Here is a 13,035-nt window from a genome sequence, read left to right on the forward strand (position 1 = left end):
GATCATCCCTCATGCGCCTAAGAATTCGAGTACCACTCCCCACACTCGGACCCCAGAACCAGAGGGGACTTACAACGATTCGAACCCCAGACCAGAGAAGACTTACAATTTACAAGCAGACGCCCGACCAACTGATCTGAGTACGCTACACAATATACATATATATATATATTTTAAAATATAGGGGATTCTTTTGGCAATTTACTCATAAATAAGAAATTTCATATAGAGAAATTCTATGGATTTGAATAGTGCATAATACAAATAGGCAAACAATAGGTGAATATCATATTTTTATTATGTTTTTTTTTTTTTTTTACTTCTTTTTTAAATCATAAGAGTTAGGTGGGATGCATGTAAACTTTTTTCTTTCTTTCTTCTTTTTTGTTTAGTGCAAATATGCAGAAATTGAGTGGCATGTCTGTTATATATATATATTTGATTTTGTTTTGTGCTCTAGGAATTAAGTGGTATATATGTAAACTCTTTGTTTTTTTGTTTTACGCAAATATATAGAAATTGAGTGGCATGCATGTAAATCTCCCTCTCTTTCTCTCTGGTACACACCCAGAAAAAAAGAACGCAGAAGGGCTTACCTGACCGGAGCGTCGCCGGAGGGAGGCTCACCGGCGAGAGTAGGGTTCGGCCTAGGGAGAAGAAGATGAGGAAGGGGGTGGGGTGTTTGGTGTCGCGTGCTCGGTTGAAGTGACGAGAGGAGTTGGGGAGGAGAGCTCGGGTTATTTATTTTCTTATTTTTTTATTTTTTTTTTTGTGTTTTAAATTTAATTCCAATTTGTACACGAAACAGGCAGATCATAAATAGCAAGGTTAGCCCTCACAAACCAGCTCTCGACCAGCAAGAAAGAAAAAAAAAAAGAAAAAAAAAAAAGGAAAAGCACTGTCATATGACATCAAATTTGATTACATCTCAATGTTCGGCTCGTTAAAAGGCTATTCGTTCGCTAAGTTAACGAGCCGAACATGAACAAAAATTTGTCCGTTCGTGTTCTGCTCATTTTGGCTCGAAATACTACTCATCAATTATAATTTAACACACACACACACACACACACACATACAAATATTGATGAGTATTATATTTAAAAAAAATTAATTGACTGCCAGACGAATGTGTCCCGATGGTGGAGGGTTTAGATTAGTGGATTCCTTTGTCATGCATCAAAACTCTCATTGATAAAAAAAAAACCTTACAGAGCTCCTCCCTATCAGTCACAGGCAGCTGAAAGATGGGCTGACTAGTCTCTAGACCCCCTTCTCCAAGGATCTGAATGTCAAGAGATTCGTGGTCAACACTGGTGACCGCTTGAAGGTAACAACTTCTAATTGCTCCAGGTTCCCTTGGGCTATGATTATCTCCCCATCTCCAGGGAATTTCTTGGAAGCATTGTAGGTTGAAGTCAGTGCTGGGAAAGTGTTTAGCTACTGTCCTTGTTTTGAATGGCCTGTACTAGCTTGGTCATCGATACATTCAGAGGCATTGAATTCTACATCTCCTAATATACATGTGGTCACTCATAGTATTGCGTCGACCGCTGGTCAAAATGGTTCTTCTAACCATGTTGTCTTGTTACTTCCTCGGTTATCTCGAGACCGAGGATTATCATTTTTCCGACCTTCAGAAGCTCTCGATCGCCCTTCGACCTTTTCCCGTCATCTCGATCCTTTCGCCTCTACGATCGGCGGCGGATGCCATCGGTTTGGTCTCTGAGGAGTCCATAAGGTTTTCCTCGGCAACGATGTGGTTTGAGTAGGTTTAGGTCATACCTAAATCAGCTGCGACCGATTCCTTGCTTTAGGTCGGTTCTGGAGTTGAGAGGCTATTGATCTTTCACTTCTAGCATCACCTTCTAGAATTGAGTAATGTAAGCCCACAAACTTTTGTTCTCTCCTTAACTGATATGGAGCAGAGTCTCAGTATCCTTTCTCTACTTCTGCACGTAAGCGAAGAGCGACAAAATGAGACTCCTAAATTCATAGAGGGATGGAATGATCCCATGTGGTAGGTTGTTGAACCACCGAAGAGCCTACCCCTTCAACGTGGTCAGGAAAAATCGACACTTCATCGCATCGTCGATCTGCAAGACTCCGACCGCTAATTCAAAAGAAGCCACATAGTCGGCTGAGCCACTTTTCCTCTTGTAAGGTTCTGAATGAGAAATTCTTTGCTTCTTTGGGGGTGTAGTCTCCAGATATCATCGAGAAAAGGCTCTGCTTGCAGTCGGTCAGTTGGGCGCTCCTACTCGATCCACCCGACGCATGATCGTCGGTGGCGATCCCGCACTGTCAGCATGCTGGGAGTCCCCTTGCCCTCCAGTCTGTTGATCACCAACCTAACCGTTGTGAGGTGGTGGATTCTCACAAAAAAACCCTCTGGGAGTTAGTTCTCGAAGACTCTCCCTCCAAGAGTGTCAGTTGATCGTTCCTCTGAGTTTTTGCCTATTGTAGGGCTTCAAATTGGTCCATCATATGCATCCGCAATGCTTGGACCTCCTCCTGGATGTCTTGACACATTATCTCTCTATTAAACTCCATTGATGTTATGTCTCTTTGCGAGGTTTCTCCTTCATAATTTGCTCTGCTTCTCGTCTTGGGTATGTTCACACTCACCACACCACCTTTTATGATGTTGAATCCTAAGTTGTTCTTCGGAAATACAAGCCTCAAGCATTAGAATAGAGAAAGCGAAGGAAAGAGAGTAATGCCTTAAGAGAGTTTGGGGGGAAGGTCCTTTATTTATCTTTTGACCTCCTATTTATAGGGGGCTAATTGTACAACCATGGATATGAAGGAACGGTTATGACAACCGCCCTAAATACAATTAATATTAGATTTTTGTTACAATTTGAGTGATTTACAATGACTATCAAATGACAGACGTGTGGAGTTCAACCGATCAAAGCGATCAGTCGCAAGAAGATTGTTCCAATCGAGGGAAAACGATCGATAGACTAATTTTGAAAGGTCGGCCCTACTAGAGGCTCATGTAGCTTGGACATTAAGCTAGGTCTGCAGATCAAATCTGTCGACACCATATATCGGGCGACTCAACCGAGCAGTTGGTCCTTAGATGGACCGGTCCCCGAGAAACCCTGGGTCCTTAAACAAGGTCCGTCTCAACATTGTATATCAGTCGACTCAAAAAAGCAATCAATCGTCAGAAGGGAGTTCAGATTGAGCTTTTTGGTTCAAGACTTCAATTATTTCTTGTCCACCCGATCCCTCTGAGATTCGTGCTGGCAGTTTTGGCGCACACAATATTTTATTAGTATAACTTTAGGGGCAATTACATACAAACCACCTGAAAACATTATAATTACAAAGCAACCGCCCTCTTTCATCCAATTTTCAAGTTTTCACTCAAATATCAGAATTCATGGTAAAACCCCAGCCTATAATTTTCATTTTATCAAAATTTAATTAGCTTGGACCTGATATGTGTAAATACATCAGTTCAATAGTTCAAAACGGTTAATTTGTAAATAGTAACGTTTCGGGTGATTATTCTTAGAATTTCTCAAAATATCTTTAAAATGTTTTGAATATTTTTAAAAGCACTCCATCATATTTTAATTGAAACCAAAACACAAATAAAATAAAATAAAATAAAATAGAATAAAAAATAAAAAAAACAAAAGATAAAATGCTTTCAAATGACGCCTAACATGTTTAAGGAAATTGACTACATCATAAATTTAATTTATCAATGATATTTATCTGCAAAGCATGATTATATTTTCTAAATTAATTCATATTAAGCTACAACCGTCCCTACAACATATAAACGTGTACACCTTAAGCTGCAATAATTCCAAAAAAACATAAATTTAGAGTCGATCCCGGGTCCCTTTTATTTTTTATTTTTAATTTATTTTATTTTGAAACAATAAATATTTGACTATTTAATTAAAATATAATTGACTTTTAAAACACCTAAATGATATTTTAAATATTTTAAAAAACATATTAATTTGTGTATAAATAAACTTCAAAAAATAATTAAAAAAACAATTTTAAAATAAAAAAAAAACAAAAATAACTTACAAAATTAATTCCAAACAATCCCTTAAAATATTAGAATTGCCTTCAAGAGGCATCTAGCACCAGGATTTATGTAGGATAAGAAAAGGTAGAACCGTTTATTACACTTAGCGACAATGTTTTAACATGTAATTCCTTATTTTCTAAAAGCTTACCACAAAAAAAAAAAAAAAAAATGCTGCAAAATAAACAACGTTTATGGTAAGCACGAGAAGTAGTACACCAGAGGTGTGTCCTTCCCGGTCCTCTCAATGCTCTAACGCCCGCACCGGATATGGACCGAACTGTCTCACGATATATTCAACTACGAAATAAAACACGATCATATATATCCGTCGTTACATAAAGATTTCACGAGTTATGGTATACAAATCGCAAAAAGATTTCAATAATTACTTAAATGATTGAAACTCTTTTTATACGAGATTTGGAGCATTTACATACATACCCCACGACTCTTATGTATTTACATATATACTTTGAACTTCAATTTCTATATTTACAACACTAAAATCTTTTATATAACATAAAAAATATTATCTTTAAAAATGTTATTTACACTTTTTCATAGATAGATAAAGTAATATAATATAAAAATTAAAATTTAGGCATTAAAACATATAAATACATCAACAACAACAAGCCTTTATCCCACTAAATGGGATCAGCTAAATGATTTTTTCTCCATTGTGACCTATTCAGTGTCATATTTTCATTTAATTTCAAATAAATTAACGTCATTTTTACACATATGCCCATGTCTTTTTACGCCTACATCTATCTTTCAGATAGTAAATAAATAAATAAAAAATGTTAGACACATGAAAATAATGTGGATTACAAATATCTAATAGGCCATTTTCGCCTCAACATCTTTCAAGAACTTTGCAGCAAAAAAGTTAACATCAACCGTTGATTGCAACACTGACATGTATTACTCCCAATTTTTAAAAGTTCAACAATATACACTAGAAATCATTTCTTGCAATTTTGTGAGTTCAATAACATGTTTACAAGCTTCAACAAAACAAGATATCTGAATTCCACAGAAAACAACCTCAAAAAGAATATGTCGTGCAATCACTTAACAGAGTGAGTTTAGTCTATGAATCATAAGGTCGTAACTTAAGGCCCACCACATATGAGTATATATTTATATATAATGCTTAAGAATAGTAGTAACAGACTAATTTAGATATGTAGTAGAATAATTAACAAAGGGTGAATATTGAAAGAGCACGACGAAGAACAGGCAAACCTCGTTAACCCCACAGGTAAGCAAAAGCCTAAACTCTGTGCGTTGATTAGGTCCTAAAAAAGGAACAATTAATTACTACCATAGTAAACCTTTGCAGCAAGATCAAAATTTATAGATTTTCATGGAGTCCATCGCCGCAAACTTACTTCTCAGCATGTATTGTTTAACCGGTCATCCAACGCAAAAGACCGCCAGAACTTTGTCGCTGCACTCGAGCCATATCTTGCTCCATATTTGATCTCTCCTGCCGTAGGATGTCCAGTTCACGCTCTATAGAAACCATTGAATCTAATCTCTTCTGTATATCTGAAATTTGTATCTGTGATGATTGAAAAAAAAAAAACATTCATTTCAGTTTTATGCAATCCAAAAAGAAGACCATTACAGAAAAAGTTACCATTAAGGAGGGGCATTTACATAAATAGCATGCATTTCTTATGCATTTACGTATCTCACATCTAAAGTTTCATATCTACACACAAAACACCCAAATCTTTAATATCACGTCAAAAATAGCACAATTACCACCTTTTAAAAGTAAACTATATTTTTTATGTATGGGTTCAAAGAACCAAATGTAAATATGAAAGTTTAGATGTGAGATATGTAAATATATGAGAATTGTGTGCTAGGTATGTAAATTTTCCAACTAATAAAACCTCTAGTTTGAAGCATCTTGATCTTTCAGCTTCTAGTTGTGATTGAACTGCCTTGAGCTCCTTTAAAACAGGATAAAAATTCAAAAGCTTGAAAAAGATTGAGGAGATCAAAAACATTTATATGAGATGTTTCCACAAATAATTTAAGAATTCACCATGGCCAATAAAGACTGGCGATTTCTAACATCTTCAAGGTTTCCTTCAACCTTTGCATTTTCTCGTCTTACATCGGCAAGTTTAGAGCCAAGGTTTTTCTCCTCTACTGCTAGCATCTCAGTAGCAAAAGATTCGGCCTCTGGATGTCTAGTAACTTGTTCTTTCTTAAGGTTTTCATCAACAGGATCATTGTCCTTAGTGCCGGTGGATGTTGCAAAAGCATAAGCTGCGGTAACTGAAGCTGCCGCTGCTGCAGCTGCTGGTGACTGGTAGAGTTTGGGTTTCGTTGGTAGTCTTGGCTTGGGTCTCAAAACAAAAAGCTGAAATAGCAAACAAGGGATCATCACAGCTGCATATGATAACCGGGCAGCTGTAAAGACACGTAAACTTGAAAACAATTAGAAAGATTTACAAACATACCACGCAATTCCTTTGTATGTACATATCTAACACCTAAATTTTGATATTTTCATTTGCCACTTTAGTGTTATGAACCTATGGATGAGCAGGTGCACTTCACTTTTAAAAATTAGCAGTGGTACTTTAGATGTGATACTAAAGATTAGAGTGTTATGTATTTAAATATGAAAGTTTAGGTGTTAGATATGTAAATACATAAAAATTGTCAGATGTAAGTGCCCCAAACAATAAGGCCCCATTTAGGATCACTTTTGTTTTTTGTTTTCTATTTATTTTTAAAAAATTGAGTGTTTTTAAAAACAAGTGATTTGTTTTTAAAAATAAAAAATAAAAGCATATCAAAATTATACTGATCAAACATGTTCCTAAAAACAGAAGTAAAAACTGAAAAAAAAAGTGATGTCAAACGGGGCTCAAGTGCTTCGAGTGTTTTTAAAAATAGTTATAATTTAATTAAATGACTAAATATATTTTATTTCAAATCTAAACATAAATAAAATAAAATAAAAATAAAAAACAAAAGTGATCCCAAATGGCCCATCAATTATTCACACTTTATAATTCAAAATTTCTATATGCATTAGGTATATGTGTTTCTTGGATCATTCTTCTTTCATTTCCCGTAGCAATCTTGATTTTTGCTCAATATATTTGTTGAATTGAGTGCTTACAAAAACAAAAAGTAAAATCATATAAAAAACAACCTAAACAAATATGTTTTAAAAATATAATAAAAAGTAAAAGGAATTTTACATGCATACCACAAAATTCTTATGCATATACATATCTATCAAACTTTTGAGAATAGAGCAAAATAATATTATTGCAGCAAAATGGGTATAAATACATGATACAAGGTGTATAGAAAAAAAAAGCTATAATGTCCAAATCTTTCCTAATAACACCGAAAAGATAAAAAAAAGACAAACTAGGAAATGTATATAAAAAAAATAACAAGGCAATAAAATAAATATAAATAATTTCTAATAAAATAACTTCTATTACTCCTCAAGTTGAAGCATGGAAGTCAATCATGTTCAACTTGGATTTAAAGTCGCCAAACAACGTCGAGAAATGTTTGTTATTGGGATATTTGCGAATTAACCACTGGATGAGACAAATGTAACATAAATCTGCCCAAAATCGAGCTTCTACTTGATGAAGTAATGGTCAATCTCTACATGCTTAGTGCAATCATGCTAGACCAGATTATGAGCAATATTAATTGCGGCTTTATTATCACAGAGCAATTATAAAGAAGCGTAGACCGACATACGTAATTCGCGGAGCATGATGCGTAAACAGAGCGCTTCAAAAATTCCCAAGAACATGGAGCGAAACTCGACTTCCGCACTGCTTCAGGCTACCACCAATTGTTTCTTACTTTTCCAAATGACAAGATTTCACCACACAAATGAGTAAAACCCCGATAAAGATCACCGATCATGGATTGACCCGACCCAATCATCGTTAATATAAACTGCAATAAAATGAGAGATGTTGTGCGAGAATAACAAACTAGAGCCCGAAGTGTTTTTTTAATTTATGGAGGATCCGATGCACAATTGTGAGATGGTGGTCATAGGGGGCATACATGAACTGACTTACAATACCTGTCGCGTGGCAAATATCACGGCGTGTGTGGGCGAGATAAATGAGTTTCCTTATAAGGAGCTGGTAGTGTGCCTTATTCACAGAAAAAACATTGAGAACATCATCCAATTTCCTATTCAGGTCCATTGGAATAGCCATTGGTTTGTAAGGTAGAAGGTTGTTCTCTGTTAATAGGTCCATCACATATTTACGCTGAGAAAGGCGAATGCCCTGAGAGAACCAGACAACTTTCGTGCCTAAAAAGTAACAAAGAGAGCCCAAGTCCTTCATTTCAAAGGATGCGGCGAGAATCCCTTTAAGAGGTTTCAAGGTTGGTAGATAATTACATGTGAGCACAATATCATCAACATAGAAGATAAGGATGACAATTTGACCACTAGAGGAATGCTGAAAGAAGAGAGTATGATTTGATTGGGCCTGAGAGAACCCATAGCTCACTACCACCTGTGTGAACTTGTCGAACAAGGCCTGAGGGGTTTGCTTCAGTCTGTAGAGGGACTTTCGCATTGGACACACTTATTCCCGGGAAGAAGTAGAGTCCAAGCCTTGAGGTAGGGACATGTATAGTGCCTCCGTGAGATCTCCGTTAAGAAAGACATATTTGAAGTGCAATTTCAAATTCACAGAAAGGGATAATAGGACCCGAATGGTGTTCAGTTTCGCAACCTAAGCAAACGTCGCGCTTTGTTGACAAGTTTGATACGAGTTGGGGCAGTGTTCAGAACAAATGTCGCGCACCCAAATATTTTGGGGTATAAAGTGGAGAAGAACCGATTGATAATAAAACAGGACCTCAAGACTGCTAACTGCTGATGGGGTCCAAAATTTGTGAATTTTTATGGGACTCTATTGATGAGATATGCAACGGTAAGTACGACATCATTCCAAAACCGTTTCGGAACATTTGATTGAAACATAATTGAACGGGCAACTTCGAGAAGGTGTCAGTTTTTCTGCTCGACTATCCCATTTTGTTGATGAGCATCCGTACATGAGTCGTAATGGAGGATCCCCTTACCAAAAAATCCCTTGATATAGATTTAAAAATTCACGGCTGTTGTCAATCCGAAAGACTTGAATTAATGTTTTGAATTGGGTCAAAATGAATAAATGAAAATTTTTGAAAATGACAGTAGCTTGAGATTTATCTTTTAAGATACAGACTCCAGTCATTCGAGTGTGATCATCATTCAAGATAAGGGACCACCATTTATTGGCGTAACTAGGCGTTCAAAAGGGTCCCCACAAGTCATTATTAATTGGTGAAAAATGAGCGGATAGAGTGTTAGAGTGTGACATATATGATACCCGATAAGGTTTAGCTAACTTACAAATCTCATATTTGAAACTAGATAAATTTTTATCTGTAAATATCAAAGGATGCAACTATTTTAAATATTGAAAACTGAGATAACCTAAACAACAGTGTAAAAGCATAATAGGACATTCAATGGACTGAAAAACTACAACTACTGGATGAAGTGTCCTGGTCAACACTGCTTTTCCTTTGAAAAGAGTAGAGTCCAACTACCCATTTAGCAATTCCAATCATCATCTCCGAATGACGATCTTGAAAGACACATCAGAAGAAAAATGAGCAACACAATCAAAGACATATGCCAACTTATTGACTAATAAGATGTTACACTTTAATAAATGTACACTAACATAGATTCTAGAATTAGGTCTGCTGTTAGAACAACAGACCCTTTACCCACAATGAAACAACGGGAGTCGTCAACAATTTTAACAGTATCTCTCCCAGAGCATGATGAATATGTCGAGAAGACTTGAGAACATCCGATCATATGATCCATGACACCTGAATCAATAATCCACAGACTAGAAGCAGAAACAGTGAGTGTCACCAGGATGTTACATTGATGAATATGAGAGGTCGATGAGTCAGAAGAGAAGTGACTAGATCCAAGTAGTTTGATCAAGTGTTCCATCTGACTCTTAATGGAGGCTGATAATTCTGAGATGTTCCAAGTGGGAGCCGTTTGTACTGTCGTGATTTTTGAGGTCGCATCGAGATCCTTAGAAGTGGAGGATTTGGTTGAAGGTTTATTTGTCGGTTTCTCGTGGAGCTTCCAACACTCGTCACAAGTATGATTAGGTTTGTGACAGTAATCACAAGTGAAGTGATTGGCCCGTGATGACGTAGAGGAGGGTTGAGCACTATTAGAGACCAAGACGAACGGTTCGGCTGAAGGAATGGAAGTGTTAAGCATGACAAATCTTCAACTTTCTTCACAGCATACCTCAGTTAATGCAGTACGAGTTGAAGGGTATCTGACCAAGAATATTACCCTAGAGTTCGTCGACATCCTTGTTTAAACCTGCCATGAATTGGAACACAATCCCTTTTCACAATTTTTTAGAAGAGGGAAAGATCAGCCGGAGAGTCCCATGTGTAGTCGTGGTAGAAATCACATTCCATCCATAAGGCCACCAAGTCATTATAGTATTGGGTAATGGTCCTTGATCCTTGTTTTGCCTCGCGAATCTACTTGGAAACCTCATAAAGTTGGTCTGAGTTTCCTACATCAGAGGAGGTATTCCGAACTGCCGTCCATAGTGCACTTGCATATGGAAGAAATAGATACAAACGATCAATCGTAGTCTCCATGGAATTAATCAGCCAAGACATCATCATGGAATTTTCCACCTCCCACGCTTCATAAGCCGAGTCATTTTTTGGAGGTTCAAGAATCATCCCTGTAAGATAGACGAACTTCCTGCTTCCTTTGACAAATAATGACACGACTTGAGACCATTGGAGAAAATAAGAGTCGTTAAGTTTATGAGTGGTGATCAAGAAGTTCATGTGATTTTCTGGGCCTTCGGTTTGCGAAGAGATTGAGTTTGATGTCGATTCTCAGGTGGACTCAAGTACACTGTCAAGAAGAGGCTCGGTGGCTGAGTTCGCCATGATTTCAACTAAGCAAAAAGTGAAGTTGGGTTGCCGATACATTAGAAGATTCCGACTGTAGGAGGAAGAACCAGCTACGGTGGGTCCTGCAGGGGATAGATATGGCCTCGGGGAGGAGTTTTAGCAATCCTGGAGGGAGACCACGGGAGCTGGAGGAAGGTCTGATGGCTGGAAGGCTCTTCCCAAGGAAGATCAAGCAGTAGAGAGATCCGACTGGCTGGAGGTAGATCCGACAGTTGGAGGGAGATCTGAGGCAGGGAAAAATACAGTAGGAAGACCCGCAGGTGACCACTGGTGGAAAACTTCCAGGGGAAGGCTTGCAGGTGTCCAGTGGCTAGGAAAAAGTCCCAACGGCGGTTAGGATTAGAACCATAACTCTGATACCATGCTAACTTTTGAGAATAGAGCAAAATAATATTATTGCATCAAAATGAGTATAAATACATGATACGAGAGATATAGAAAATGAATGATATATTATCCTAATCTTTCCTAATAACACCCAAAAGAAAAAAAAGATAGGCATAAGTTAGGAAATATATATAAAAAGAAATAACAGAAAAGACAACAAAATAAATATAAATAACTTCTAATAATATCTAACACTATACATGTCACGCTACCTAGGCATAAAAAGGTATATTTCACTTTTTCCAAGCATAGGAAAGGTGACATGTAAAAATTGAAGTTTAGGTGTTAGATATGCATATGCGTAAGAACTGTGTGGTATGTAAAAACTCCAAAATAAAAACAAAAACAAAATACAAAATAGATCCCAAAAAAACCCTAGGGATCATGACTTGATTCACAAAATAGCTTCCCTATGACGAAGTTGTAATTCTACATGAATCAACTCCCTATACCCTACACTTGCATGAGCTTTATGTATTAAGTTATGCGATCGGTCATGGAGCTCAAACAGTTGGGATAAGGCTAAGCTAATAATGATGATGATGATCAAAAGTAAACTTTAATTAGGTGCTTATTAATTTGCACTGTTTAACCCACGAATTGAATCCTTTAGTTTTTGCAAAACAGAGGAACCAACTTACCTGATTGCTGTACCTGCCGTTGTAGCCACCAAAGGCAATCAGCAGACTCTCCTCATCTACGGATATTGTAGAAAGGCTAAGGCCCTGCAAAGCACCAGTCAAGGCATAAGCACAATTTTGAAAAACACTAACTTAGGGAAGACCTATACTTTGATAGAGATATTACTACATGACCCAAAATGCAAAAACTACTCTGCACAACTTATAAAGTAGACTAATCCAAGTATTCAACTGCACTATATCAAAAAAAGGAAACAGAAAACACATGAAACACACCCAACATGCATCAACTCTCTTCAAATTAGAAAGCAGATAAGCTAACGGTATAAGAAGAATGGAAATTGATGTAAAAAAATAACAAAAAAAAATAATTTCTAGAACGATGTCAATCACATTTTGCCTTCAATAGAAGTAGTCCAGATTGTTTTGAGAACAAGTTAGTTTGGATTCGATGCTTATCAGCATACAATTAACCACCGTAAGATTTTCAAGTTATGAAGTACAAGATAAATAATACATCCAGTAAAATAGTCACTTACCGCACCAACTCTTATTCATTATACCTTGAAAATGTTACACATGGTACTTAGGACACCAAAATATTCTTGGCGTTGCTTAGCCAGCACTCAAAAAGGAAGTTTTGATCCTAAAATTTTTTATGGACCTTACCTAGTGTTGAGCATTTTTGGTCTTCTAAGCATATTCAAAAAGGTTTATATGGCATCGCTCTGAGAGTAAGTTTTGGTTACACTCCATTCTGGCCTCAGCACCATGTTCAAAGTTAGCTCACCTTGAATTGCACTCAATGGGGCTTGCAGCTAACACAAAATAATGAGAAAAAAAGAGTCCAAATAATAATAATAATAATAATGAATATTAAAA

General features: G+C 36.7%; 1 protein-coding gene across 8 annotated transcripts in view; it reads right to left on the bottom strand.

The window, feature by feature from the left end:
• Positions 1-5,124: 5,124 nt before the first annotated feature.
• Positions 5,125-13,035, bottom strand: part of LOC110020817 (acyl-CoA-binding domain-containing protein 4) — a 61,031-nt gene continuing 53,120 nt past the window's right edge. For all 8 annotated transcript variants that reach the window (XM_020719072.1, XM_020719068.1, XM_020719066.1 and 5 more), the window contains 5 exons: positions 12,154-12,237; positions 6,132-6,452; positions 5,977-6,036; positions 5,464-5,636; positions 5,125-5,370 (listed from right to left, as the gene is read on the bottom strand). In XM_020719072.1, the coding sequence (XP_020574731.1) occupies positions 5,481-5,636; positions 5,977-6,036; positions 6,132-6,452; positions 12,154-12,237 (621 nt within the window). In that variant the 3' untranslated portion in view covers positions 5,125-5,370; positions 5,464-5,480. The remainder of the gene's footprint in view (positions 5,371-5,463; positions 5,637-5,976; positions 6,037-6,131; positions 6,453-12,153; positions 12,238-13,035) is intronic.

This window comes from Phalaenopsis equestris, unplaced genomic scaffold (assembly GCF_001263595.1).
Source record: "Phalaenopsis equestris unplaced genomic scaffold, ASM126359v1 Scaffold000107, whole genome shotgun sequence".
In the NCBI taxonomy this organism is placed as follows: domain Eukaryota; kingdom Viridiplantae; phylum Streptophyta; class Magnoliopsida; order Asparagales; family Orchidaceae; genus Phalaenopsis; species Phalaenopsis equestris.